The sequence below is a fragment of the Myripristis murdjan genome, chromosome 2 (assembly GCF_902150065.1).
Source record: "Myripristis murdjan chromosome 2, fMyrMur1.1, whole genome shotgun sequence".
Lineage (NCBI taxonomy): Eukaryota > Metazoa > Chordata > Actinopteri > Holocentriformes > Holocentridae > Myripristis > Myripristis murdjan.
In genome coordinates, this window is record NC_043981.1 from 5155680 (window position 1) to 5181743 (window position 26064).

At 41.2% G+C, this 26064-nt stretch overlaps 2 protein-coding genes and 3 non-coding genes across 5 annotated transcripts; 3 read left to right on the forward strand and 2 right to left on the reverse strand.

Annotated features, from left to right (window-relative positions):
- Window positions 1-1435: 1435 nt before the first annotated feature.
- trnac-gca (transfer RNA cysteine (anticodon GCA)) lies at window positions 1436-1507 on the reverse strand. Its single transcript has one exon. It is a non-coding gene; the product is annotated as a tRNA-Cys (tRNA).
- Window positions 1508-2215: 708 nt separating this feature from the next.
- Window positions 2216-2287, forward strand: trnac-gca (transfer RNA cysteine (anticodon GCA)). The gene has a single exon. It is a non-coding gene; the product is annotated as a tRNA-Cys (tRNA).
- Window positions 2288-2914: 627 nt separating this feature from the next.
- trnac-gca (transfer RNA cysteine (anticodon GCA)) lies at window positions 2915-2986 on the reverse strand. The gene has a single exon. It is a non-coding gene; the product is annotated as a tRNA-Cys (tRNA).
- Window positions 2987-3728: 742 nt separating this feature from the next.
- Window positions 3729-16331, forward strand: rpgrb (retinitis pigmentosa GTPase regulator b). The gene is made up of 14 exons (XM_030075015.1): window positions 3729-3824; window positions 4589-4714; window positions 4980-5072; window positions 6325-6387; window positions 6529-6687; window positions 7248-7397; window positions 7692-7850; window positions 8624-8779; window positions 8915-9039; window positions 9189-9380; window positions 10072-10258; window positions 10575-10669; window positions 11218-11277; window positions 11596-16331. The coding sequence occupies exons 1-14, from the start codon at window positions 3794-3796 to the stop codon at window positions 13777-13779; spliced, it is 3780 nt and encodes a 1259-aa protein (XP_029930875.1). The 5' UTR covers window positions 3729-3793; the 3' UTR covers window positions 13780-16331.
- A 3054-nt stretch (window positions 16332-19385) lies between these two features.
- Window positions 19386-23099, forward strand: LOC115375577 (dynein light chain Tctex-type 3-like). The gene is made up of 5 exons (XM_030075024.1): window positions 19386-19574; window positions 19890-19931; window positions 20413-20536; window positions 20712-20789; window positions 22496-23099. The coding sequence occupies exons 1-5, from the start codon at window positions 19548-19550 to the stop codon at window positions 22567-22569; spliced, it is 345 nt and encodes a 114-aa protein (XP_029930884.1). The 5' UTR covers window positions 19386-19547; the 3' UTR covers window positions 22570-23099.
- Window positions 23100-26064: the final 2965 nt, after the last annotated feature.

Here is a 26064-nt window from a genome sequence, read left to right on the forward strand (position 1 = left end):
AAAGCTGCTTGTATAAATGAAACAATAATGTTGGATTTTATCATTATCATTATTATTAATATCATCAATATTTTATTATAGTTATTTTATTTGTTTACTTGAGGTAACAGAAGAAATGTCAAGCCATTGCACAGGTTTTGAATAAGGTTACTGTTTCTTTGTAACATGGGGGAAAAAACAAATTATTTTCTGTAAGACTATAAATGATCAGTCATGAATTTTTATTATTAGTTTTGTATTAATCTAATTATTTGTTTATGTATTTGAGCATCATTTGAGTAACTTCAGGTATAATTGCAACTGTGTTCTGTGGCAGCCAGCAGGGATTTAATCGCTGGAGAGTTGTTTTATGTAACTGGTCTCACATGGTGGCAAGGTGGATAGAGTTCATAAAGTCAAATGGTGTGCACTGCCTCCTGGGACAATCTGCGGATAAATGAGCACTGGGTTCCCTCCTGAGGCGACGGCTCGATGCACTTTAATGAGGTCTGACAGAGACACACTGTCCTGTTGTGTCACTTTGTTTTGGATGTGAAGTCATATGATGAATATGAGGTTAAACTGCAGACTTTGAGCTCTTTCTGATGAGCAAATTCTGTTTGAGTGCTCCAGTTAACATGTTCCCAGATTTTATGTGCAGATTAACATGATGTTTCATCACTTAAACCAGTTGCTACAAACAGTTTGCCACTGTAACTCCTTTTTGCATCTCATAGTACATCTGTGAGATGCCTGGAGTTATTTCTCCTGGTGGTGAGATACTTTTAGAGTCAGTTGTGAATTTAATTCTGGGATGAATAACACATAAAACTGAGGGTTATGTGTCGATCCATTTGTTTTCTATTCCATGCTTGTCAAAGAAAGGAAAAGAAAGGAAACCAGAGACCTATGTTTTTAATCTGGCTTTTAATTTGGAGCAATGTTAGGACAGCTTTAGTTTTTTAGGTTCAGTCATTGTTTTTATCATTCATTCATTCATCTTCTAAACCGCTTATCCTCACAAGGGTCGCGGGTCATTGTTTTTCATATTTATTTTTATATTTAATTTTATTTATTTTATCTTATTAACTTTTATTTATTTGTTTATAACAATTTTAGTCTTTTTTGTCTGGTCTTTTAATCTTGCTAAGTGAAGCACTTTGAGCTGCATGTTTGTATGAAAGGTGTTGTATAAATAAAGTTGAGTTGAGCTGAGTTGGCATTAGATACTAGTTTATGATAAGATATGCAGCATTCACTCACATGTATCCATTGATACATTGATAAATGTATCAATGGATACATTTGTTTATGTGCTGTGTGATTCTCATCATTAATAGATTTATGCTGTATGAACATCTGCTGCTGAAGTAACAACCAATCAAGATGATTAACAACTACACTATATAATTGTGAAAAAGTTCAAAAGCACTGACTAGGAAATCTGTTATTTTTCAGGGGGCACCAGGAGTTGAACCTGGGACCTCTTGATCTGCAGTCAAATGCTCTGCCACTGAGCTATACCCCCTCCTCTGTAACATGTTATAAATCATGAATAGGTTCAAATCATAACACTTATTCTTATGTGGGTGGTGTGTGCTTCATCACAGGAAGAATTAGATGACACTACATGACATTAACAAACCATCAGGATCCAGACCAGGGACAAACTTATCTGCTGTCTGCTTGATTGTCCCCGGTCTTTTTCTGTCTAAAATTAAAAAAAAAAAAAAAAAAAAAAGGGAGGTAAATGATGCCAACATATCTTACTGGCTGTAGTCACACACACACACACACACACACTTAGAGTGCTTTCAGGAGGACACCAGGAGTTGAACCTGGGAGTCAAATGCTCTGCCACTGAGCTACACCCCCTCACACAGCAACAGGTATTTAAATTTTTTTCCAGGATATATGACTGAAAAGTTTCTAAAATGAGTTGATATTCAATTTCCCTTATCACATAAGTTTCCAGTGTCTCTCATTTGAGGGTGAATCCGGAATATGTTGACACTCCCTGCTTGAATAAATGCCAGAGTACAAATAATCTGGCTAGCTGAGGATTCATACCTGTGAGCTGATGCACACAAGGATAAATATATATCCAGTTCATCGTCTACAAGTGGTTGTTGAAAAATGTCTTCATGATTATGGCTCAGTAGAAGCTGGGTCTCCAGGAATCGGGCCATGTGCTCATAAATGGATTTTTATGAACATATTTCTGAGGTACATGTGAGGGGGTATAGCTCAGTGGCAGAGCATTTGACTGCAGATCAAGAGGTCCCAGGTTCAACTCCTGGTGCCCCCTGTATCCCTCAATAGAGGTATTGATGAAAAAAAAAAAAAGCTGGGGGACAAGCCTGGGGCTTGTCGTGACAGAGGTGAGATGCCTCTGTTATGGCTTTACTTGTCTCCTGTTTGTCCGTCATTTGATCAAGGAGCATGGTCAAAAGCTTGAACATAGTTAGCGTCCATCTAAGAAAGTATATCAGAAATGTGTGTAGGCTACTGTCATCTGGAATACAACATGAAATCTATTCAAAAAGCCAAGCTGCTTCATTACTCTGCAGTCTATAAAATTGATCAGGAGTGCTTTTGTCATTATTGTTTGTATTCCATCACTTGTTATGCCTTGAAAGGGAATGTGAACTTGTCCTGTAAGGGGGTATACATCAGTGGTACAGTCCCGAGTCCCAAGTTCAACTTCTGGTACATGCCAGGAAGTAATTGGCTTGTGAAAAAGGGAAGGAAGTCTCATGCATCACCATAGCTGGCAAACCCACTCTTAGGAAGTGAAAGCAGGGATAGACTCATGCTGCCAGGCTGTTTCTATCCTCTGAGTGTCTTTTGCTCCAAAGTAAGAGGTCTCACAGCAGGTAGACCATGAGCTAGTTATATGATGATTAATTAAATTCATCTTGAACATGTAGCTCCCAGGGGGCACCAGGAGTTGAACCTGGGACCTCTTGATCTGCAGTCAAATGCTCTGCCACTGAGCTATACCCCCTCATACAGGTGATCATATTTTAATTTTTTGTTACACCTCAGGTGAGAAGAGACAAAAGTTTCTGAAAAGGCAGTATGATGACTTGCCTGGCCATTTCATCTTTATTGAGCCCTTTCTGATTCAAACTGCATTTAGATGAAAACAAATTAAGATTAAATTAAATTGCATCAAAACACTGATGTCAATACAGGCACTATCTTTGAGATGTGGATTTGTGAATACCGTATTTTTCAGGTAAAATAAAAAATATTTGTCAAGAAAGAGATATCAACATAATTGCTCGAATAACAGCCTCCACCAAAATGTCAAAATTACAAATAATTTATTATGGTCTTACGTGCTATTGATCAGTTCCACATTTCCAAAAATACCCTCCTAAACACAGACACAAAAAGATATTCAAAAGTCATAATTTTTCTAGTGGTACAGAAAAAAAGTATTTGAAGAAAAATCACAAGCTGCACCTTTAACGGTCACATGGCCCGTCCTGTAGGCGAGCTTGTGTTTCCTAGTACAGCGACGGAATTCCTAATTGACTTACAGTAATTCCCTATAGGCTTTCTCTAATGTTTGCTATAACCAACTTATGCCCAACCCCAACCTTGACCTAAACCCAACCTTAACCAAGAAACCAACATTACCAAAAGTGTGCAGATATTCCTTCGCTGTACTAGGAAAAGCGAATGAGCGCCCTGTAGCCTAGGAGAAGTTTTGTTTACTTCCGGGTTGCTCCAGACGAAAACAAGCGGACACACGCCCACGACGACGAGCGGCTGGAGGCAAAGCCGATTAAAGCAACACACAGAGATGGCAGGGGAGGCAGAGGACGAGATACCAGGTAGTGCAAAAATAATCGCATCATCTTATTCTTTATAGTATAATCAATGTTATCGATCTGAAGTCAGTAAACAAGTGAAATTTGTTCATTTGTTCTGTTAGCTTCAGCTTTAGCTTGTTGGCTAGCAGCCGCTCAGAGGGAAAACAACGGTAACAACTAACAACAAGCAGCAAGAAACGGCCAAGAAATAATATTAACGTAGTAATTAGGCAACCAGCACCTCGTTTAATTTACGAATGAATTTGTCTAGTTTAGCTTGTAACCTACTGGCACTGAACTAATGGCTGCAAATTGGATTTAAGTGAATTTTAGTTGTTTTCAGCTCAAGTTTCCTTTCCTGCTGCCTATAATGCTCAGGTTTTGTTTTTGTCACAGTAATAGAGGCAATAGAGTTCATAGTTAGTGCTGCTACTGCTGCTACTGGGCTGCATTTTATTGAGAGGTGTTTCCACTATTCTGTCCCCCTCAATTGTATATAGATAGGGAGGACAAAAAATTAGAAACATCTCTTAATGTAATGTAGTCCAGTACAAGACCTCTGCAAACTACAACCTCAGTAATAAACATAGAATTAAATGTACACATTCTCCAAGAAAAACTGAACATTATAAACTTTGTTAAAAAGGTAGAAGTTATGGCAGAGCTGTTGTATTGAAGCGAATTAGATTGTACAGATGGACCTAATAAAGTGTGTGTGTGTGTGTGTGTGTGTACTGCCAAAGCTAATGTGATTGTGTTGATCCAGAAACGTCTCTGTCTTACAGAAACAGGTGCAGTTTTCACATTTGGAAAAAGCAAATTCGCAGACAATGTCCCCAGTAAATTTTGGCTTAAAAATGACGTGCCCATGAAAATTGCCTGTGGGGACGAGCACACAGCATTAATAACAGGTAAGAGCTTCACCTCAAATATCCACCAGGTGGTTATTTGGTATTATTTCACTTTGTTTAAATTTTTTTGGCTTATATGCACCTTCCTGTAATTGATAAATGGCCACCTGTTAATGCCATTTGTCCCCAAAATATGAATTCATTCTTGGCATTTAGGCTGCTTTTTTGTTCTTGTTTTGATGTCAGCATTGTTTTCAAGGTGTTCAAAATGTTGCTGAAAGGTGCTGGGAAGCTTGGAAATGTTTGATTCTTTTTGTCTCTGCAGAAAATGGAAAACTCTTCATGTTCGGGAGTAACAACTGGGGCCAGCTCGGCCTGGGATCCAAGTCGAGCGTTAACAAGCCCACCTGCGTGAAAGGTTGGTCTTTAAATAGTTTCCATGTTGGAACAAATAAGGAGTGTTTCCTTTCAGCGCTGCCACCAGCAGCTGTTTTAAACCTCTTGTAGTGGAGTGAGGAGAGTTCCTCGACTCAGCACATGTCCCTTTCATAACTGGTGCAGGAAACAGAATTTTTATGTTGACAGGCTTCTTTGGCTGGTCGGTCCACTAATTTATCATGCGCTTAATCATTTTACCAGCTAATATGAACTCCAGATCAGAGAGTTGCCAGTGAGAAAATAACTAAATGCACACTAGTGATTATTATCTGACAAAATTCAGTTTGATTTGGTCTTAAATTCCAATGTCTTACCTCTGAATAATACTGTTTTCTTCTCATATGCCGCAACTGACAAAGACATAAAGATATCATGACTGATCTGGCAAAAACATCTTTTTGGATTTTTGTAGTAAAGTTTAAGACACTGCTGGGGAAAATTGAGCAGCTGTAGTGGGAACTGGATTGTCCTAAACGATTCAAATCTTTGTAATCAAAAGACAAACTCCCAAAATGCACTGAAAAAGTGTAAAGTCGCAGTCTGTTATTGCTGTTGTTGTTATTGTCTGGGGTTTTCTCATTGAGGAAACCCTTTAGGAACAAGTGGAAGTCCCCTGCCAATGAGGAAAGGACAGATTTGTTTACGACTGTAATCCCAATCTGGAGGGTCCATAATCTGCCCTAATCTAGATCAGGAGGGAGAGAGAGAGGGTGAGGGATGCTTAATGCTCAACAGGTTTTTGCATTCCAAAAGCACAGTTGCATTTGGTTTGTGTTTTCCATTAAATACAGCACTGTGCTCACATAATTATGGGATGGTCTTATGCAGAGGGACTAACATGTTAGGGATTTTTTGTTTTCCAAATAAAGGGATTACAGTGCACTTTTCCACTGAAAGGAGTGAGGTGTATGTCACAGTATCTCTTTTTCCATATTGTGTAAGATACACAATATGGATGTGACATTGTTGTACTATATGGGGGAAAACAAACTTTTTTTTTCAAATAATGAAGCTACTTAAGTGGACATTTAAGGGAAATTCAGGGTTAAAGGGCTTAACTGACTCAAAAATGCATTGCAAATAAGATTAACACCAAACAACCTGTTTTTCCCATACCATGAGACAATGTTTTTTGTCATTAAATCTATGAGAAAAGCATAAATATTCCTAACCTGTCATTAACTTTGTATTGATGTGTTCAGACTGCATTTTAAAATCTCCTGTAATTTCAGCTCTCAAGTCAGAGAAAGTGCGGCTTGCGGCCTGTGGAAGAAATCACACTATAATCTATACAGGTAAGGCTTTCATATGGATGTATTTTTTGTTAGTGCTAGTATTATACAAATAGAAATTTCCATCCAAGAGCAATTCTAACCTGATATCCACATGGGAGGCTTCTGTTTCAATCAGCTGTGTATGTGTGTGTGTGTGCGTAGCTCAGGGAAACGTCTACACCACAGGTGGGAACAGCGAGGGTCAGCTGGGCCTCGGCGACTGCGAGGAGAGAACGGCCTTCCAATTGGTCAGTTTCTTCACTTCAAACAGGCCAATCAGGATGCTCGCTGCTGGTTCAAACACGTCTGCTGCTCTCACCGGTGAGACTCTCTTTCATTTCAACTGTGCATTCGTGACTCTGTGGTTTTTTGAAATTTGTTAAGAGCGAGGCCGTCTTTCTTCAACAATCACACAGGAAGAAATCCATTTTAAAAGAGGACAGAGAGGAGCACATAGACCAGAATGCAGTGCAGCAACAGCTTGCATCTTGTTGGATCTGTCATCAGTAGCATGTGAAATACAACACCCTCTCCGGTGCCTTTTGTAATTTGAATAACCTGGTGTCATGGTACCACTCTCTCTCCGCTCTCACTTATTCTTCACTTTATGATCATTATTCTCTAGACCTGAATGCAACAAGTTCACACCTATGCTGTAGATGTTGTTGAAAAGCACAAATTAACGTGTGGAATCTATTACAAACATCACAAATAATTGAAATCTAACTGCTGATGAATATCCAAAGTTGATTTTTTTCCTTTTGTTTCACACGCATATTTGAGAGATACTCACAAAATAAGCTCTTCATTGAAGTAAATACAGTTTACCAAATGCAGAATTCTCCCAGTGATTGGTCGATTCTCCCTCTGTCCCGTCTCAGAGAGCGGGAAGCTGTTCATGTGGGGCGACAACGCGGAGGGCCAGATCGGCCTGGGGAAAGAGAGCCACGCCAGCCGCCCCCGGGAGGTCAGCGTGGGCCGTCCCGTCGCCTGGGTGTCCTGTGGCTACTACCACTCTGCTTTTGTCACAGGTGAGAGAGAGACATAAAAAAAAATCAGCTGCTGGTGGAGAACAGTCGTCAATAAGTACAATAATTTAATTAAGGGAGCGGGTGAATTGTTTTCCTTGATTGTGGGTTTGGTTAATATCAAAATGTTAAACTTTAAATTTGAAATGTCATGTAAATGTTTGAAGGGAAGCAAGTTTGTGCATCAGCTACAGTTGCAAGTACATTTGAAGACCCATTGCCTTCATTGTCATGGTGGTTTTTGCCGCTGGTTGCCTCTTGCCGTGCGGTGAAACTGTTTTTCCTCGTGTTTGCTAGTTGACGGAGGTCTGTACACATTCGGGGAGCGCGACAGCGGTAAACTGGGCCTGGGCACCGACCAGCTGGCCAGGCACCGCGTACCGCAGCTGGTGAAGAGCATCAAAGATCGGGTGACACAGGTGGCATGTGGCGGCGGGCACACTGTGGCCCTGACAGGTACAGCAAACACACAGTGCAGTGGCACTTCTGCTGACCAGAGTGATTACACACCTCAGTATATTAACCACTGAGTGACTTGTTGTGTCTATATGCAGTCTATACATATTAATACACCCGTCACTCTGGATTTAAAGCTGATATAATAATCCTGATTGACCCTGGCAGGGAATGGGTTCAGTAATTAAAGCTGCGCACGCCAAGTTCATACAATGGCACTTGCAAATGGTAGGGAGAGTTGATTGTTTAGAAACAGTTTGAACTTTGAAATCTGATGTGAGTAAACTGCACATAGCTCGTTCATGTGGCCTGTCTGTGCTGCTGTGCGGTAGAGGTTTTTTTTTTTTTTTTTTTTTTTTAACCAGAAAAAAGAAAAAGATCTAATGTTTAGTGAGACCAGATTTCTCTGCAGAGGGATTAATCCCTTCCTGTAACCCAGTAACAGAATTTCATTTGAGCAAATAGGACACATCCACATGTCTCAATTAGACAAAATGTTGTCATTTTTTCCATGGTGGCCCAAATTTGTAATTTAGACTGATAAGATATTTATTTTTAAGAAAAGTGTTCTACCTGGTGCAGCTTTAATTCCGCTTACTTGACTATTTCAACCAAAATATGGTTTAACAACTTTTTGCATTCTGTCAGTATTCACAATAATTGTGTGCAACACTGCTGTTTGTGTGATTGTTTGATTCATTGTGTGATCTCAAATAACAGTGTACAATTAAAGATAACAATTCCATATAAATGATTCCATTTTACACTCGCAGAGGATGAGGTGTACACGTTTGGCCTGGGTCAGTTTGGCCAGCTGGGCCACGGGACGTTCATCTTCGAGGCCCGGCTGCCCCGAGTGATCGACCACTTCAAGAAAGGGCGAGTCTGCCACGTGGCCTGCGGAGAGAACCACACGGCAGTGATCACAGGTACACACACACACACACACACTATACACACAGTGTCTAAAATTCACTTTTTGGCTTGACAGACATGGCCTGCTAAAAAATACCATAAAATATTTAATAACTGCCTGTCAAATTGACTGACATGATGTTTTTCAGACGGTGGTTTACTTTACACGTTTGGAGACGGGCGGCATGGGAAACTGGGCCTGGGAGATGAAAACTTCACCAATCAGTTTAAGCCAACTCTTTGTCCACGCTTCCTCAAGTACAACGTCCAGGCGGTGTGTGCTGCATATATGCATGTTTTGGGTTTTTAGAGTTACAGTAGTATGTTGTTGTACTCCACATATTTTTGATATGGTGGAAAATAGCCCAAGTTTCATTGGGTTGGGATGCTAATGTATGGCTGTGTGCATCTGTTCAATCCCAGGCAACATGTGGAGGCTGTCACATGGTGGTGTTGGCGCGGCCGAGAGAACCGGACTGCGACGACGTGACGCTGGAGGAAGACGATGTGACAGAGGATTACCTGGAGAAGTCGTACGGGGAGCTGCTAGGGGACACCACGGACTCATCGGCCCTGCAGCGGAGCCTCTCGGCCAGGGTTCGCAGGAGAGAGAGGGTGGGTATCTGACTGGCACTACTCCAAGTTTTGGAATGATGTTGCTCAGTGATGGTACATGACTGTCTGTTCAACAGTACATAACTGCAAATTTGCACTTTCCTATATTGGCAACCTCTGGAGGCAATTATATCCTCAGTGGTAGAGTTAAACCTCCGTTTTGTAGGGCACAAGTTAGATAACTCTCAAATTTGAATGGCAAAAAACCATCTGTGGTCACAATTTAAAAAGGAAATTTATGACCATAGTCTTGGATGTCTAGCAGGTCTGCAGTCTCCAATCGGCTCTATATAGTCATTTAGTTTGCGTGCGGCATTTGTTACATTGAAGAGTAATTTTCAGTTCTTTAGTGATATGATCTAGCAAACAGTTGTGCTGTTTAGCCACTATCAGTATATTTCAAACTGAAAACTGGATTTTTTAATCTTTAAAGGCAGTCACGAAACTGTCTAGTGAGAAAATCATGGAATTTTGTACTTGAAAAAGTGTATGAACTCTGTAGAAGCCCCACTCTTCAAATTAGAAAATTTTGATCTCCAAACCTGAGAAATGGACATTTTGAAGCAGGTATTTCTCCTGCCAACAGAATTGTCTGAATGTGGGTGTTCATTCATTGTACATACTGTGCAGCTGTTGCTCTTCATGAGAACATTTGTACATATGAGACTTTGCTAATCCGATTCATGTACAGGAGCGATCTCCGGACCAGTTCGGTGCCATGTTCCGCACCCTTCCTGCCAGGACGCCGGGCTACCTCAACCCCCCGCTGCCCATCTCCAGTCAGACCATCCCGCCCAGACTGCCTCCACGAGAGCTGGCACACAGAAAGGTGCACAACGGCACTCACCAACACAGGAGCGCAGGGTCAATCCGCAAGGGTACCTACCTCACCTCCTCCTCTTCCACCTTCCTCCTCATCCTCCTCCTCACATTTCCTCCAGATTGAGGCAGAACACCAGCAAAATGCACTATCAGTCTTTCCAAAAAAAACAAACAATTTAACAGCCTTTTTTCTGTTGTAGTCGATGGATAAAAAGGCAAAACTTTCAACCTGAGAGCAAAAGTTTTCTCTTGCTTTTCTTGACCTGAAATCATCAATGACATATAAACCAACTACACACCGAATCTGGAAAAAAAATGGTGTATGACTGAAAATGGACTCAACTAAAATTTTCTTTTTTGCTAACCTGGCAGAGCAAGCACGGGGTGAGACAGACAGCACTGTGGAGAGCCTGACTGACACTGACAGTGTTAAGGGCCTGGGAGAAACTACAGACTTCCTCAACATGGTGAGAGAGAAATTAATCACTGACATGTACATTTTGATGCTTTGTGTCATACAAAATTATTACAAAATCATAAAATGGAAGCAGGATGCTGTAGCGAGTAGGGAACCAGTACTGCAGCTGAAGGTTAATGGTTCAAGATTGAGAATGCTGAAGTGCCCTTGAGCAAGACAGTGAATAGTATGGAGGGTGGCATTACAAAAAGATGAAAAATCTAGTACTTTAAAGAATGGGAGGTAATCTAGGTAATCTAGGTAATCTAATAATCTGGTGGTTGAAGTGACAACTCTTTCACAGGATTCTCTATGATTTATAAATTCTGAGTGACAAACATTTTTTATTTTTAAAATTAATTGGCTAGATCTATGATTTTGGCTCATTATGATTTAAGATTTTTTTCTTGGTTCATTTAATCTTGTGACGTCCGTGGAGACCAGTTGCATTCACCGCAACGTAAACGCCACAAGCCCTCAAGAGAGGCGTGAACTGATGAATTGCTGAAAGTCAGAAATCAGTTTGGAATTTGACCATTTCCATTTTTCTCCTAACAGACACATATGATGAAAATGGACCCCAGTGATAAGACACTCATGCTGTCTCCAGTTCAGAAGGTAACTCAGATGTTTTGCTGCCATTTTTGTCCACTTATTTGTCCACTTGTCTCAAAAGGAACAGGTGAACTGACTTGGTTAATGGAACAATTGAACAAATTAGCAACACTCATGACACACATAATGATTCATACCCAGCCATCCTTTTGCACGATCATCCTAGATTACTCAGTCATGCTGTTGTATATATGTTGATTTCCAGCTGTCTCTTGTCTTTTTACTTCTTATGTTGGTCCTCTGAGTTTTCTGCATGTCTCTTTTCCACTCTAATGCATGCCTTTCTTTCATCCTTTCCTTGCTTTCTTGTACCTGGGATAGAGGAAGGATAAGCATGGTAAGGTCATTAAAAAGGAGAATGAGAAAGAGAACCAAAAAAAGGAGAAAAAACTCCAAGAGCAGGGCAGTCTCTCCAGGCCGGTTTCTCCAAGAGATCCCTATCGTAAGAGGGAGGATCTCACCCCACGCCGGGCGCCGCCCACCGAGCTTTTGAAGAGCCACAGCACTCGTTCTCTTAAGACACAAAGCCCACACCACCCAAAGAAAGCGGCTGGCAAGGAGAATCTCATCTTGGCCATGGAGGAACTCGGTCCCACTGCTGCAAAGGGTAGATCTACAAAAAATAAGTCTCCAAGCTTAGGGGACATTAGCAAAGAGACATCCAAACCACAGCCCAAGCCAAAGAAAGGGAAAAGCCAGTTGGTAGAGGTTGGCAGGACGGGGCAAGAAAAACGAAAGGACCCTAAAATGGAGGAGAAAAAGAGCTCCACCCAAGGTAAACGTTTAGAGGTCAAAAAGACTCCTCAGGGTGTCGGCTCTAAATCGGCAGGGGTGAAAGTTCAGCAAGAGCAGTCTGAGTTGAAGCCCGTTAAGCTGAAAAGCAAACCTATAGTCGTGCAAAGTCAACATGCAGGGGTTAGCGATGCTCTGGAGAGTAGCTCCGGAAGTCCTCGATCACTTTCCGAGGGCAGTGTGAAGTCTAAAAAACCCTCCCAGCCCAAACAAAGTATAGTTTCATCTAAAGACACCAAAAAATCAAAGGACGAGATAAACAAAAAAGTAGCTCAGTCCAAGAAACCTGTTCAGTCCAAACTTTCAGCACTATCAGACGATGACCCAACACCGAGAGGAACACCCAGAGGAACACCGAGAGGAACACCGAAACGTGACCTGCTCACCGCTGCGGCCTCTCTTGCAGCCGGCTCAACATTGATCAGGGAGGTAGCGTCCCGAAGCCAGATGAGATCGCCGTCACCCACACCGTCTGATAGATCAAGTCCGGAGAGCCGCCGGAGTGTCTCGAAAGCCCGCTTGATAAAATCCCGCTCCTCATGGAGTGAGATGTCCGAATCGGAATCCCACTCCAAATCAAGCAAGAGGACAACAGTCAGCATCAACATCATTCCTGCACCGGACAGTCCCGAACAGAGCTCCGATGTTGGGGCGGCAAGCTGGGACGAGAAGGGGACGAATTGGGACGAAAGTGGCGAGGAAGGCAAGGATCAAACTGAGAGCAGCAATGAAGACTCAATGGCAGCCAATGAGGAAGAGGAAGAGGAGGAGGATGAAAGTGAGTCAGCCACCCAAAGTAGCAAGAAGGTTACAGAAACAGAGGACGATGACGATAGCAGCACCCTGCAAGCGGAAGAGGAAGAGGAGGAGGAGGAAGAGAGCGATGAAGGCAAATTAGATATTAGTGAGGGAGAGGAGAGTGAATCAGAGGTTACAGGAAAAGATGAGAGTGAGGAAGAGGGGGAGGAAGAGGAGGAAGAAAGTGGAACAGTGGGAAGCGGGGAAGAGAGTGGGGAGGAGCAAGAGAGCAAAGCAAGTGGCTCAGAGGAGGAGGAGGAGGAAGAGGAAGAAGGGGAGGAGGCGTCAGGTAGTGAGATGGAAAGTAAAGGAAGGGATACTGAGACTGCGGAAGAGGAGGAAGAGGAGGAGGAAGAGGAAGGTGAAAGTGAATCTGTAGAGGCTTCGGAGAAAGATGAGAGTGATGTGGAGAGTGGAACTGTAGAGGCAGAGGAAGAGGAGGAGGAGGAAGAGGAGGGAGAGGCAGAGGAGGAGAGCGGTGAGGAATCAGAGAGTGAAAACGAGGAGGAAGGTGAAGAAGAGGCAGAAGAGGAGGGGGCCGGGGAGGAAGAGGAGGAGAGTGAAGATGAAGATCTGAAGAATGAAGAGGAGGAAGAAGAGGCGGAAGAGGGTGAGGAGGAGGAGGAAGAAGAAAGTGAAAAAGAGGAGGAGGGAAATGAGGACGAGGCTGAAAATGATGAGGACGAGGAGGAGGAGAGTGGCGAGGAAGAAGAAGGAGAAGAAGAGGAGGAGGAAGAGGAGGAGGAGGAAGAAGAAAAGGAGCTTGACAAAAAGAGAAGGAGGGCTGCTGAGGTCAAAAGGCAAAGTGCTAAATCTGAGACAAAAAGGAAGCCGAGGTCAGGTAAAGGCCAGGCGGCAGAGGAAGCAGAGGAATTCTGGGATGACGTTTTACCCCAGTACCTCAATCTTAAATAATGGCAGCATTCATATTCCTGTGCAACTAAGAAATAATACAAGAAATAATAGCATGTATTGTTCGGAGGGAACTTCAAAGAAAACAATGTATGCAGCTTTGAATAGCACAGAGAGCAGTACAACTCACAAAAGCTCCCAAAAACATAAACTAAACAGGAAAATCTAACAAAGAATGCCAAACTTAATTCTCTATATTCATTCTCTGTTCCTGCAATAACCTATCTTCTATTACCCATCACTTACAGTGCCTTCTCTGGTGATATATAATGTATTTGGATAATCCTGTTTTCATATTGCTGCAAAACGTTTTGCTTTATTTTCATGTATGTAAATGCACTGCTAAGTTGCTTTTTTTTTGCAGTTTGATGGCATCAAAGCTGCTTTTGCATTTCCATATTTGCCTTTTGATTAGAGCTGAAGGTATCCAGTGTAGTTTGTGACCAGTGGTGGCGCTAGAGTGCACACTAAGAAACCTTGGTCACCATTTTATTTACATGACAAGTCTGTATTGGGAGATATTTCACCAACAAGAGTGTTTGAAGCCACCTTCTGGGGGCGACGTAGAGCAATGAAAACAGAGTCAAATTAACAGTGGTCAATGGGACTTTTTCGCAGAAACAGCTCTCTAAATAATAATAATGATAATATGAATGTGATCTTTATATTTGGACTCAAATTTAGTTATCATTTTACAGCATTAAGCCCCATTGACAGCTGTATGTTCGCCTCTGTTTAGTAAGTGCTCGACACTGCCCCCGATGGCCAAAAGACTGTACTGCACTATTTTGCTTCTGCCTCACAGCATTAAGTGGCCATGGTCAGGCTTTGATGCAACTCTCAAATCATTCCAAAAACCAAGTGTGTTTACAAGGAAAACTACATTGGCTACCTTTAATTGCCTAACCTGCTCACCGCAGCACGGGGGAGAGCTTTGCCAGCTTTTGTGCTGACCGAATAGTTTGAAAGCGCTAGTGGCGATTTCTCAACTGATCACAGTCAATTTTGCTTTGTTTACCTCTTTAGTTGGCAGCTACGAAACGGGTATATTCAGGTCAAAGACTTGGTATATCATTCCAGCCACGCTCATAGTGGCACGGTACAAGATGTTTTTCCATTGTATGTTGTTCACAGCAAATTTGATCAATTTCAACCATGGTAGGCAAGTTTCTCTACATGTGCAGCCATTCTGGCAGCTAGCCAACCATCAGAAGTCATATTCCTTCATAAAACCTCTATTTTTTCATGATATGACCAGTACCAGTAATGCATCGATGCAATGGAAAACCCCTAAACCTGTCACAAAAAATTGTAAGGCTCAGGCAGGGACAGGTTGCCTTAATCTGTGGCAGTTGGAGATTTACATTTTTCTGCACATACAATCATGGTTGTTTTCACAAGACATAAACTGTTATATTCATTTCTGTCATTCATAATAAATGTCTTTTGTTGGATTTGTTGTATTACCTTTGTGTGTCTTGTTGAAAGGTATCAGAGACAGAACACGGTTGGGAGTACTTATAAATTAGTTAAATAATAATATTAACAAATGTAATCATTTCCAGTTTTCCCCACAGTTTTATTGGAAACAATTCAGGAGGCAGGCTTACAATCACACTTCACTGATATAAAATAGAAAAAAAAATCAAGTCACACAGCCTATTTCACAGCCTATCCATTGTAAATACTCATCTTCATATCAGTATCTTGGCATTCTTTAACTTATTATCAACTTTGTATCCATTATGGTTAGGGTTAGGTCGACACTAGGTTGACTATTAATATTGGACAATCCAAATAAAGTGTAACCAAATCTTCATACCCAGTGGATACAGAGCATTTTAGCATGAGCATTTTTCATGACTTAATCACAAATATTGAGATTGACACCACAGGATGAGCCTTTTCCTCCTCCATTCGCCCGGGTCATCCTGGGTTAGTGAGCGTTTCATTGGCTGAGTGTCCACAAGCAGGTGGGGTTTGTTTTCCTCCCCGGTCTCGTCATCCTCTTTGTGTCTGTAATCCCTCCACAATCCCTTCCTGTCCCTGCCAACTATACAGCTCAGGGTCAGTTGTCAGTGTGCTGTCTGTATTCAATTCAAAAGATAAACAGATGATGAACAGCCATTCTCTGTCTCTCTTTTGAAGAAAGGATGTGGTCGTGTTTTAATAGAAATCTGCAACTTCTGATAAATTGTGCAGGATAGTTTAGTTTTGTTGTTTGTGTTAATTTTTTTCACACAGCATTTCTCATCCTGTGCTTTTGTTTTCATGTTTTTGTGCCACCATTTCCTTCAGCCCGCTTGTCCAAAAAATTATATCCCTATCTGTTTTTTTGTTTGTTTGTTTTTTTTTTTTTTTTAATTTTGGAAATTGAGCCCAATCCCTACACAGTTTCCCCCCTGCTACCTCATCTCACCCTGTAGAATTAGAAATAATGCTTGTATTAATTTCTTTAATATCCATCCATTTTAGCAAGTCATTTAATCTGATCTTGAGTCTTAAAATCATACTTTCTTAAAAGAAGTTGAAAAAAAAAAAAAAAAAGTTGCCAATGCTGAGAGATAATTTCACCAATTTGTTTAGAAAATTCCTGAAACTGAAGCTGCCTTCTGAAAAAGTGGAATCATTTCACAGGAAACAATTTACTTGTTTTAAGAAGAATGTAATTTATTATTTATTTATTTATTTTGTTGGACATGAAATGCTGCACTGTTTGCACATTATATCTCAGAGTCGTTTTTTGTCCTGTCAGGATTTGCGAGTCCAAGAATGGACTCAAGATGAGGAGGAAGACGAAGAAGAAGAAGCAGCAGTAGAGGAGGAGGAGGAGGAAGAGGAGGAGGACGAAGAGGTGGAGGACGAGGAGAACGACGGAGAGCATGATAAATCTGCTGAGACGGAGGGGCGGTCCTCGCAAAGTCTGGACGACTCAACAGGGAAATCGGCAGAGGAGTCTCCGAGTCCTGTAATTTTTTACTTTTACATCATTTTATCTGCATAACAAGCCTTGTGATGATCTTACGGTGAAGATTATCTTCACTCACATGTGAGGTCTGATCTTTGCAGAGGCCGGAGGAGCTGAAAGAAGAATCTGTGCCTGATGGAGAGCAGAAAGGTGAAATTTGTTGGTTTTAATTCATTTTATTCAGCTGCATGTCTGAATATTAAAAAAAAAAGTCACTTTATGTAGTCTAGGTTAGATTATTCATGTGTGTTTATATAAGCTGGCCAGGAAAAAAATATTTTAGTATACAATTAAAAAATGACACTGATATTAAACAATATGCAACATGTGAGTGAAACAGTTGATTTAATTTTTAACTGCCAATTTTTCCACTAAGTTTATGGTCTAATATCAACAGCAGCTGAAATCTCGGAGGGACCCGACACCATAACTGAAGAAAAGACAGAAGACGGCACCAAACCAGCCAATGGGACGGCGAACAACAACTCAAGGAGCCAGTCAGGCTCCAGCAAGAAGGTAGGAGGCTGTTGCTGAAATAAAATAAAGCCAAATGTGGATGGTTTTTTTTCCCAAAACACCCATCATCCTCCACCCTGATCAGTCTCATTAGATAGAAACCAACAAATTGTAGGCTTTTAGGTGAAGAAAGAGAGATGCCTCTGCAGCATAAGTTGAAGTGTTAAAGCAAAAATCCACCTTAAAACACACCGCAAAAAAAAAAAAAAACACTTATTGGTGATGTGTCTTGCTTTTCTGGGTTCATTTTTTTGTTTCACTCTAACTGGCCAAATGTATTTCCATTCGGTTTTATTTGTATAGCGTCAAATCATAACACAAGGTGCATTATGGATACCCTTAACAGATTTAAGCTCATCCCAAGAAGCAAACCTTCCCCATGAGTGAAGCACATGGTGACAGTGGCAAGGAAAAAAAAACCCTTTCAACAGTTGTGGGTGGGCGGCCATCTCCCTCAACCATAATGTAATACTGACACTGGCTGAGGCTTTGTCTTGACATTAAACAACCACCGTTCTCTTGCTTGGTCCTCCTCTCAGATGTCTCTGTTCAGGCGGCTGTCCTCCTCCAGGTCCAAGCAGGTGGACGAGAGGGACCAAACCCGGCCAGAGGGCACTGCCGGCGGGGACGCCACCGCTGCCGCCGCCGCCACCGCTGCCGCCGCCGCCCTCCCGGGTCAGCTTTCCCCTGCAGCTTCTGGGAGCAGCGGCCCAGACACATCGCTGCCTCCTGGCGTCAGGGCGACCCGCTCCGGCACCTGCACCTTACTGTAATGCAGCCTCGGGTCGCCACGTCTTCAACAAGCAAGACCTAAGAAAAATATGAATGAGCCGCAGGGTTGAATCCGCCCCTTTACAACAACCGTCCAGCTCCTCTGTGCCTTTAAATCAACCACTACAATCCAACCACTATCTCTTCACAAGTGACCTATTTATTGAGCCCCACCTCTTTGTGACACTTGTATTATCACTATTGCCATATTGCTGTGGAATTTTTTTTTTTTTTTTTTTTTTTGTAATCCTAGGGTTTGTTGACCTAGCTGTGTGACTGCGTGGCACATCTCTTTTTCCTAGCTTCTAGCTGAGCCTCAAAGTGTGTGAGTGTGACTTTTCAAACTGTGAGGATGTAAATACTGTTATTTATTCTGAAAGTATCCTTAAGCACATTTGCACTTTTTTATGTAATCCGTACGCGTTTCGAGGAGACGCGTCAATCAATTTTATATACTGATACGATAATCTCATTTGACTGACTGTACCATGTTAGTTTTTTTGTATTATTTGGATTTTTGTGATATCAGTAAAGAGTTTTGATATAAAGCTGACCATGACTGTTTTGTGTTTTTTTTTTTTTTCCTGTGGTTGTGTTTAGTTGGTTGACTGAAAATTGCAGTGCTGTGAAAAAGTATTAGTGATTGATTTTCTGTATCTCTGCACATTTTCCTTTTGAATATTAAAGATATGGATATTTGAGTAATAATCAGGGATCCTAATCTGATAGTTTATTCCTTATGATCACAGTGACATTCTTGTGCCAGTTTTAGGGTTTCAGATTGTTCGTTTAAGCAAATCTTTCTCCCACTCCTTTAAATAAAAGTACACATGATACAGATTTTAATATGTTTTTCCATACACGTCAGTGTGCCTGCATATCTTTAAAAAATCTTCAAATAAATGTAAAGCCTTAAAATGTATTAAAATGCCTCATACATAGATAATATCTTATTTTGGCCCATGCTGTGACAGGTTTCTTTGAGCTTTTGAGGTACATTTAAGGCACAACGGGATGCTTTCATGGAAAAAAAAAATTGTAATGTTGATGAACAGAGATTGTTTATCAGTGCTTACATAAATGCCTGGAGGGGGACTTAAATAATCTCACATCATGAGCTGATTAACTAAGAACTAATTACCCCATGGGGTTATAATTAGGTCTACACTGTGGTCACATATTTAGCATGGTAACAGCCACAGAATTAAGGCTTAAGGGTACACTGTGGTTCAAATCACATGTTGAGGGATTTTATTATCTAAATTCAAAGTCATGCATCCTCAGAATTAAAACAAAACTACTTTTCTCTGAAGGACATGCAACATACCTCCTGCCAGCAGGTGGCAGCATCAAGCAAACAAGCACTTTTCCCATCCCTCCGCGCTGTCGTCGGCTCTGTTTGACAGCCAGGAGGAAATCTGGCAGTATTTTTCCTCAAGGCAAGTTGGCTATTTTTTTAATTTTTATTTTCCCGGAGGACGACTTCCAACTTGGCCCCAGAGACTAGACTGCAAGAATGGAGGAGTATCATCACGGCAGCGAGGTTTGTTTTCCCACTTTAATGAGACGCTAGATGCTAACTAGCTAGCGCCACTCCTGTGCTAGCAGTGATTCGAGACGTTATAACGATGTAAACCTCCGCGAATAGCCGCTAAAATATTCAAAAAACACACCTTAAATGTGTCTGTGGGGCTCAACATGTGGTTAACACCGACTTTATTGGTGATATTGGTTTATCTGGTGTCGATGTAGTGTTGTGCTATTACTCCCTACAGGGGTTTACGGTGTGTTTATGGTCGTTTTTTTGACATGATAGTGCGTTTAAAGACAGTCATTTTCTGTTGTTTCTCGTTTCCAGGGCTCATTTAACCCCGAGGAGGCAGATAACATTGTCAAAGAGGTAATATGACACACATGGAAAATATGAACTCATATGGCTGTCTGAATCTGATGTAATACAGCTGCAACGCTGGCATTGGATATTACATAAACAGACCTTTATAGGAATATATGTGGAAGCCAGGCTGCAAAAATGTTGTCATTTTCTCAATAATGCTATCCTTTTAGCATCAAAGAATTAATCATGTGCTCTTTATAATTTAGTTAAAGTAGGTGTCAATTATTTTGAAGGCCGTGCAGCTCGTTTTGGAGAGGGATAACTTTACAAAATGAACCTGATTCTGTTCTAGCTTTTAGTAGAGAGTGTGCAGTGTTTTGATCTGTAATTCAGCGCCCTTAGGTGATGCAGCATCCAGTGACTACCACATGACTGTAAATACTGTTCTGTTATCTGATGGTCCTCTGTGTGTGTGTGTGTGTGTGTGTGTGTGTGTGTGTGTGTGTGTGTGTGTGTGTTTGTGTGTGTGTGTGTTGTCTCGCAGTGTATCGATAATATCATAGGTGGCGTGGACTACAGCCAGAGTTTGGTGAACAAATGGACGGCTAGTATCGTGGAGCTTTCCCTCACACAGCTGGTCAAACAGGGGAAGCCATACAAGTATATTGGTATGGAGTGTGTGTGTGTGTGTGTGTGTGTGTGTGTGTGTGTGTGTGTGTGTGTGTAGGGGTGCATTCATAAGCCCCGCTCTCATTGATTCCATAGCCTGTATGTTGTGTGCAGCGTTGCATTGTAAGGCGTGTGATGTGACGCAAAGTGTGTGTCGCTGTGTTTTGCGTGCAGTGTCCTGTGCTGTGATGCAGAAGAGCGGCGCCGGGCTCCACACAGCCAACTCCTGCTACTGGGACACGGCCGTGGACGGTAAGCAGAGCAGCTCGGGTTAATGTCTCGCTTTCTTCTCACCTGCTGTGAGCTGTGCAAGAGGTTTGGATTGTTGACAGGCAGGTGCAAAGTTTTAAACTTTGCGGGTATTGCCTTTTATGACATTACAGCATTTTATAGGGCTGTAACAAATAGTTGATGAATTTGGAAAACATGAAACACTATGTCCTCACATCTCACTCGTGACCAATGTGACCAACTTAACCAATCTGTGTGTAATGTTTTATTAGGCTATAACGAATCAAAACTCGAATTTGTCTAATTTTCAGCACAAACAGGAGAGGAATCGAGATTTGGAACAACTGCTCATAATTCAGGACCATCCCAAATTTTTTGGTCACCCTGGTATACACAATATCTGTAGGCTGTAACCGCACCAGAGTGCATTCTGCCTTTCTACCACATGAGTGCGCCAGTGCACTGAACTTGGTCCACTCTCAAGTTTGGGAGTGTTTCATGAAACTTGTAGAGCTCAATGCAGGAGAACAAGAAAGTGTGAGTTCAGTGGTGGACAACTTTTTTTTTTTTGTTGGACAACTAGCTTGTTGTGTGTCCAACTTCACACAGAGAGCACAGTGAGGCAACACGCCATGTGTTTACATCTTTACATTTACTCTGTGTCTCTACAGTCATGAAAATCCTGGAAAAGTGCTGGAATATAAAAATGTCTTTTGCAGTTTTAGAAATGATTTGGAAAATGATGAAATATCCTCATTTTACTTATTACACAGCAGAGATCCAGTCAACAGTCAAAAGTTTAGTAATTTAGTTGACAGATGAGCCTTTTTACATCTTAATTGAGAAGCTGATGATCTTATGTAGAGTGACTCACAATCAATAAAAAAAAAAAAAAAACAGAATAAGCCTGAATTCTGAGATCATCAATTTTACATATAATCAGTAGTAATGTATGCACCAGTTATATAACAGATATCGCTGTGACCTTAACGATTCGCTCTGCTTTTGTTAGTGTCCCAGCACAGGTCTGGAAATGCCTGAAGGGTCTTGAGATTTTTGAAAATTGCATGAAAAATGTGGGAAAGAATGATTGCTTTGTCCCACTGCGCATAGAATGACGTAATCTCACTTTGGTTCTCTCCACTAACCCTCGTTCTGTACCTTCTGATTTTTTTTTTTTTTTTTTTTTTTTTTTTTTATGGCTGTGAGGAAAACTTTTGGTCTGCAGAGGTTTATGGCAGAGTTAACAGCGGCAACACAACTGTTGGCATAGATCTTACTGGCAAGCTGCCCGTAAATTTCAGATAAAACAGAGTGTTCAAGAAATAATAAAAGTTTCCTGGTAGCTGGAAACAGATAAGCAAATGCAACCCTCCCTGCAAAACAGATAGCAGTCACAGACTTATTATAACCAAGCATGGGGAAGTCTGTGGATTTCCTGGGTTGAGTAACAGTCACAGCATTAATGTTTATTAATGTAAACCTAGAAACCTGGAAAGTGAAAATGCTCTTATTTTGTGTTTTCTACCCTTCTTACACCCTATTAAGAAATGATTTCCAATATCACAGCTCACTTCTTCACATCCAAGGAGGCTTGTATCACAGTGTGTGGAAATTAAGCATTTTATTCTATTCTATTCTACCCTGTTCTATTCTGTCTAATTACTACTGTAACTACTTTCTCAATTTTAATATTCCATTTCTTTGTTTTGTCTCTGTTCTCACAGGAAGCTGCACCGTGAGATGGGAAAACCGCACCATGTACTGTGTGGTTAGTGTGTTTGCTGTGGCCATAGCATAGGACACACACACACACACAAACACACACACACACACACATTCACACTTTACCAGTACCACCCAAAGAGGAATGCAATGTGTTCCTGCAACCAGCAGGGGGCCACCAAGTGCCACAGTGTCCACAGTCCACACAGCTGTGTCTGCTCCTGGCAGCTCAACCTTTGACCTCTGAGGCAGTCTGAGGAAGGTGGAGGAGAAGCTGCAGTGAAACCACACCAGCTGTCTGTATGTTTTTTCTTTGTCAAACGTCTCATCAGTCCTGAACGTGTGGAAGAATTCCAGTTCTCCGCTGTTTTTTCTTTTTTTTTTGTATTTATCTTGTCTCACTGCTTTCAAAGCTCGCCTTTTGCCAAACGCCGTGCAAAGCTAAGTCGTGCTCTTTACCTGCATGCGACAGCTGCAAGCAAAGGATCTGATTTAATGCACTTCTACAATTCATATGTGTCAGCTGTATCATATCATATGGAGGACGGGGGGGAGATTTTGGTCCCAGGAAGGAAAAGGCAATAAACTTGAAAATTTGTCAACAAACAACAGCTTTTTGTAATTTTTTTTTTTTTTTTTAAAAACTAATCTTGATAGATGTGCATCAGAGCAGTGGTTTCTGAACCATTTTGGTTTGTGACTCCTAAAAGCAATGTATAACACTTATGCAAAATGGTGAATACTCCACAAGGCAGCGTGGGGAAATGTTACAGCACTCTGGGAAAAATTATACAAAACAGACTTAAAGGCTTCGGAATAGAATGTGGATACACAAAAGACTAGCAAACAGCACACTCACCTTCAAGAGTATTTCAGGTATATGAATAGTACCAAAATCCATTTTTTTATTTGCATATATTCTGGCACCTCCAGCTCCTATTTGAACACTCAACTAAAAAAAAAACATTTTCCTTCTTCGGCTTGTTTCATTGCATTACCAAAAGAGGCTGAAAACTGCTGTGTGTGATGACATAATAGTAGGAAGACGCTCGTGCACCACATCATGAATCATCCTGTGACTCCTCAAAATGACCTCGCGATGCTTTTGGGATCCCAGCCCACAGATTGAGAAACACTGGCAAGAACACTAAAAAATGTGGCACTCACAGGATGGTGCCAAAATATATTTTACAGCTTGTTTCACACATTTAATGCATTAGATGAAGGTTTTCAGGCCGGCTGTGAACTTTTCTTAGCATTCACAAAACAAAAGGAAACACATTTTTGTGGTGTTTGGAAATAAAGGAAACCTGTGGTAAATCATTAAAGTTAAAAGTCATTGGAGGATCACTTACTGGAAATGAAAAAGTATTTCTTTCTTTTTTTTATTACAACCATTGATTACAACATTTTATGGTGGGGAAACACCACAAGGCTGTTGTAAACATGGAGTTGCCTGGTAAAATAGTGGAAGTGGTTGAGGCCAACTGAGACCAGCAAACAAGAGAAACCTGTTTCCTGACCGACCCGATCTGATGCCGATTGGCTGTTTTTATGTTTGTTGTAAAACTTTGCTCGGACAAAAACCCACTGCCAGCGTGCCAAATTTATTCAGCAGAGAATTCCACATTTTACATGAGATCCTGCAGAACTCTTATACATGAGGATGGATATCCTGCAGCTTTTATTTCCTCTGCTGTATCCTTAGAAAACCATATCTTTGTCATGACTTTCACTACCACATTTTTGATTTCCTTCATTTTCCATTGAGCAACAAGATAAATTTAGAAGGTTTTATCGATTTTAAGGACTTGAAACGAGGCACTTCTGTTTTTTACAGCACTGAACAGGATCTTTTCCCCCCCTCTTTTAAATTGTGATGGATTAACAGATAAATTCCAGACATTTAAAAGCTGTAAATAAACACAGATAAAACTTTTTTGGGTTGTAAACATTGGGACAAAATGGATTTCCAATTTTTTGTCACCTGAAAGCCGTGAAAAGATTATTTTTCCCTCTGCAAGTCCCAATCATTAAGAGATAATATTATATGCACTTACTGTATAGCCCATTATGTCTACAGCTGACATTGTGAAAAAAAAATGTAAAGATGCAAAAATGAACCAATATCATACATTTTATTTTGTGTCGTCACAATATTAAAGCAGTAAGACATGAGTATGCAAAAATAAGGTTTGGGGAGTTTGTGTTTGATGCTGCTTTCCTTTAAACTTCATTTTGAACCATTTGTCCAGGTAAAGCTGGCAAAGCGTCACATTCACGCACTGTGAGCACAGTCTCTCGCTGTTTGCCACTGAGCAGCTTTTAGCAGGTGCATGCCTTGCTCAGTGGAACCTCAGCACAGCATTTCCCACTTTTCTGAGGGAATTTGAAGCAGCCGTCGTCCAGCATCAAGTCTATTTCCTAGGGATCTCGGCTGCAGCAATCCCTGACAGAAGCCCACACAGAACTAAAAGAAAATGATTTTTAACAAAATGGGAAGAAGAGAGTTTTGAAACCAACAGTTCCACTAGTTGATGTAACGCAAAAGGAGAAGAAGGTGAAATGTGGTGAACACCACGGTTTGAGCAACAACGCCATCCTTGCAAAACGCCTGTGGGAAGAGAAGAAGAGCAGCCCAGCACCGGTTGTCATCTTCAGCCGCTTTAGTGTGAGCCGCTGCTTTTTTCAACAGAGGAGACAGCTGAGAAAACAGTGCAGCGCTCCAACAGGGCCGAGTGTTTTCAGCTGACAGGGTTCCTACACGGCTCTGGAACAGTGTGTTGAATAAATGAACGCATTTTGGGGTCAAGAAAAGTTTGGGTCTTGAACAAAGAAGAATTCTTAGTATGGAAAAACATTGCTGATCCATTTTATATACGCATAATCGCCTGTCCTTTCACTTTTGAGTATATTTCTGATCTAAAACATTTAAAACAGTCATTATATCCGCATACTACAGTTCAGAGGTTTCTATATTACTCATATATAAAGCTGACACTTTTTGCAATGAGTTTTAAAAACCAATATCAGTATCGATCCACTATTATTTTTACAGCTGATATTCGGCCAATTATGGAACTGGCACTTGTGTAACATTTTTTCCTATAAGTGTGTAGCTTGGTAAAACTGTCAAAGTAGCAACAGAGTAACACTCACATGGTCTCTTTAAATAAACACTAACAAATGATCTTAAGACAGGCCTGTCTGCAAAGCTTTGCGTGGGAAGACATTTGACATTTGATATCCAGTTTGGAGTCAAAAAAAAAAAACAAAAAAAAAAAACATACAACACATATCAGTGTCCCAACCTATAACGATAACAGATATTCTTACATATATACTGCAAATTGAAACCTTTTTTAAATTTTAAACCATTATATCTCCAGAACTACTGTCTTCAGTCACATTTTCCAGACGTCTTAACAGCTTTATGAAATCTGGGACCCTTGCTTTTAAAACATAGCGGGTCAGTCTCAGTGGACAGTCTGACCCCGTGACCCCCTCCCCCACCCCCCGCTGGGACGGTGTCCTCGCTGGCCGCGTCGTCCAGCAGGTCGGGGCGTTTTCT

What these genes read in the sequence shown, in the direction of transcription:
- rpgrb (XM_030075015.1), top strand. Translation starts at nt 3,794, where the DNA reads ATGGCAGGGGAGGCAGAGGACGAGATACCAG. An exon ending in GGCAGAGGACGAGATACCAG is followed by an intron (nt 3,825 to 4,588) that starts GTAGTGCAAAAA and finishes TCTGTCTTACAG; the next exon opens with AAACAGGTGCAGTTTTCACA. An exon ending in CACGTCTGCTGCTCTCACCG is followed by an intron (nt 6,688 to 7,247) that starts GTGAGACTCTCT and finishes GTCCCGTCTCAG; the next exon opens with AGAGCGGGAAGCTGTTCATG.
- LOC115375577 (XM_030075024.1), top strand. Translation starts at nt 19,548, where the DNA reads ATGGAGGAGTATCATCACGGCAGCGAG. An exon ending in CAGATAACATTGTCAAAGAG is followed by an intron (nt 19,932 to 20,412) that starts GTAATATGACAC and finishes GTTGTCTCGCAG; the next exon opens with TGTATCGATAATATCATAGG. An exon ending in GAAGCCATACAAGTATATTG is followed by an intron (nt 20,537 to 20,711) that starts GTATGGAGTGTG and finishes TTTTGCGTGCAG; the next exon opens with TGTCCTGTGCTGTGATGCAG.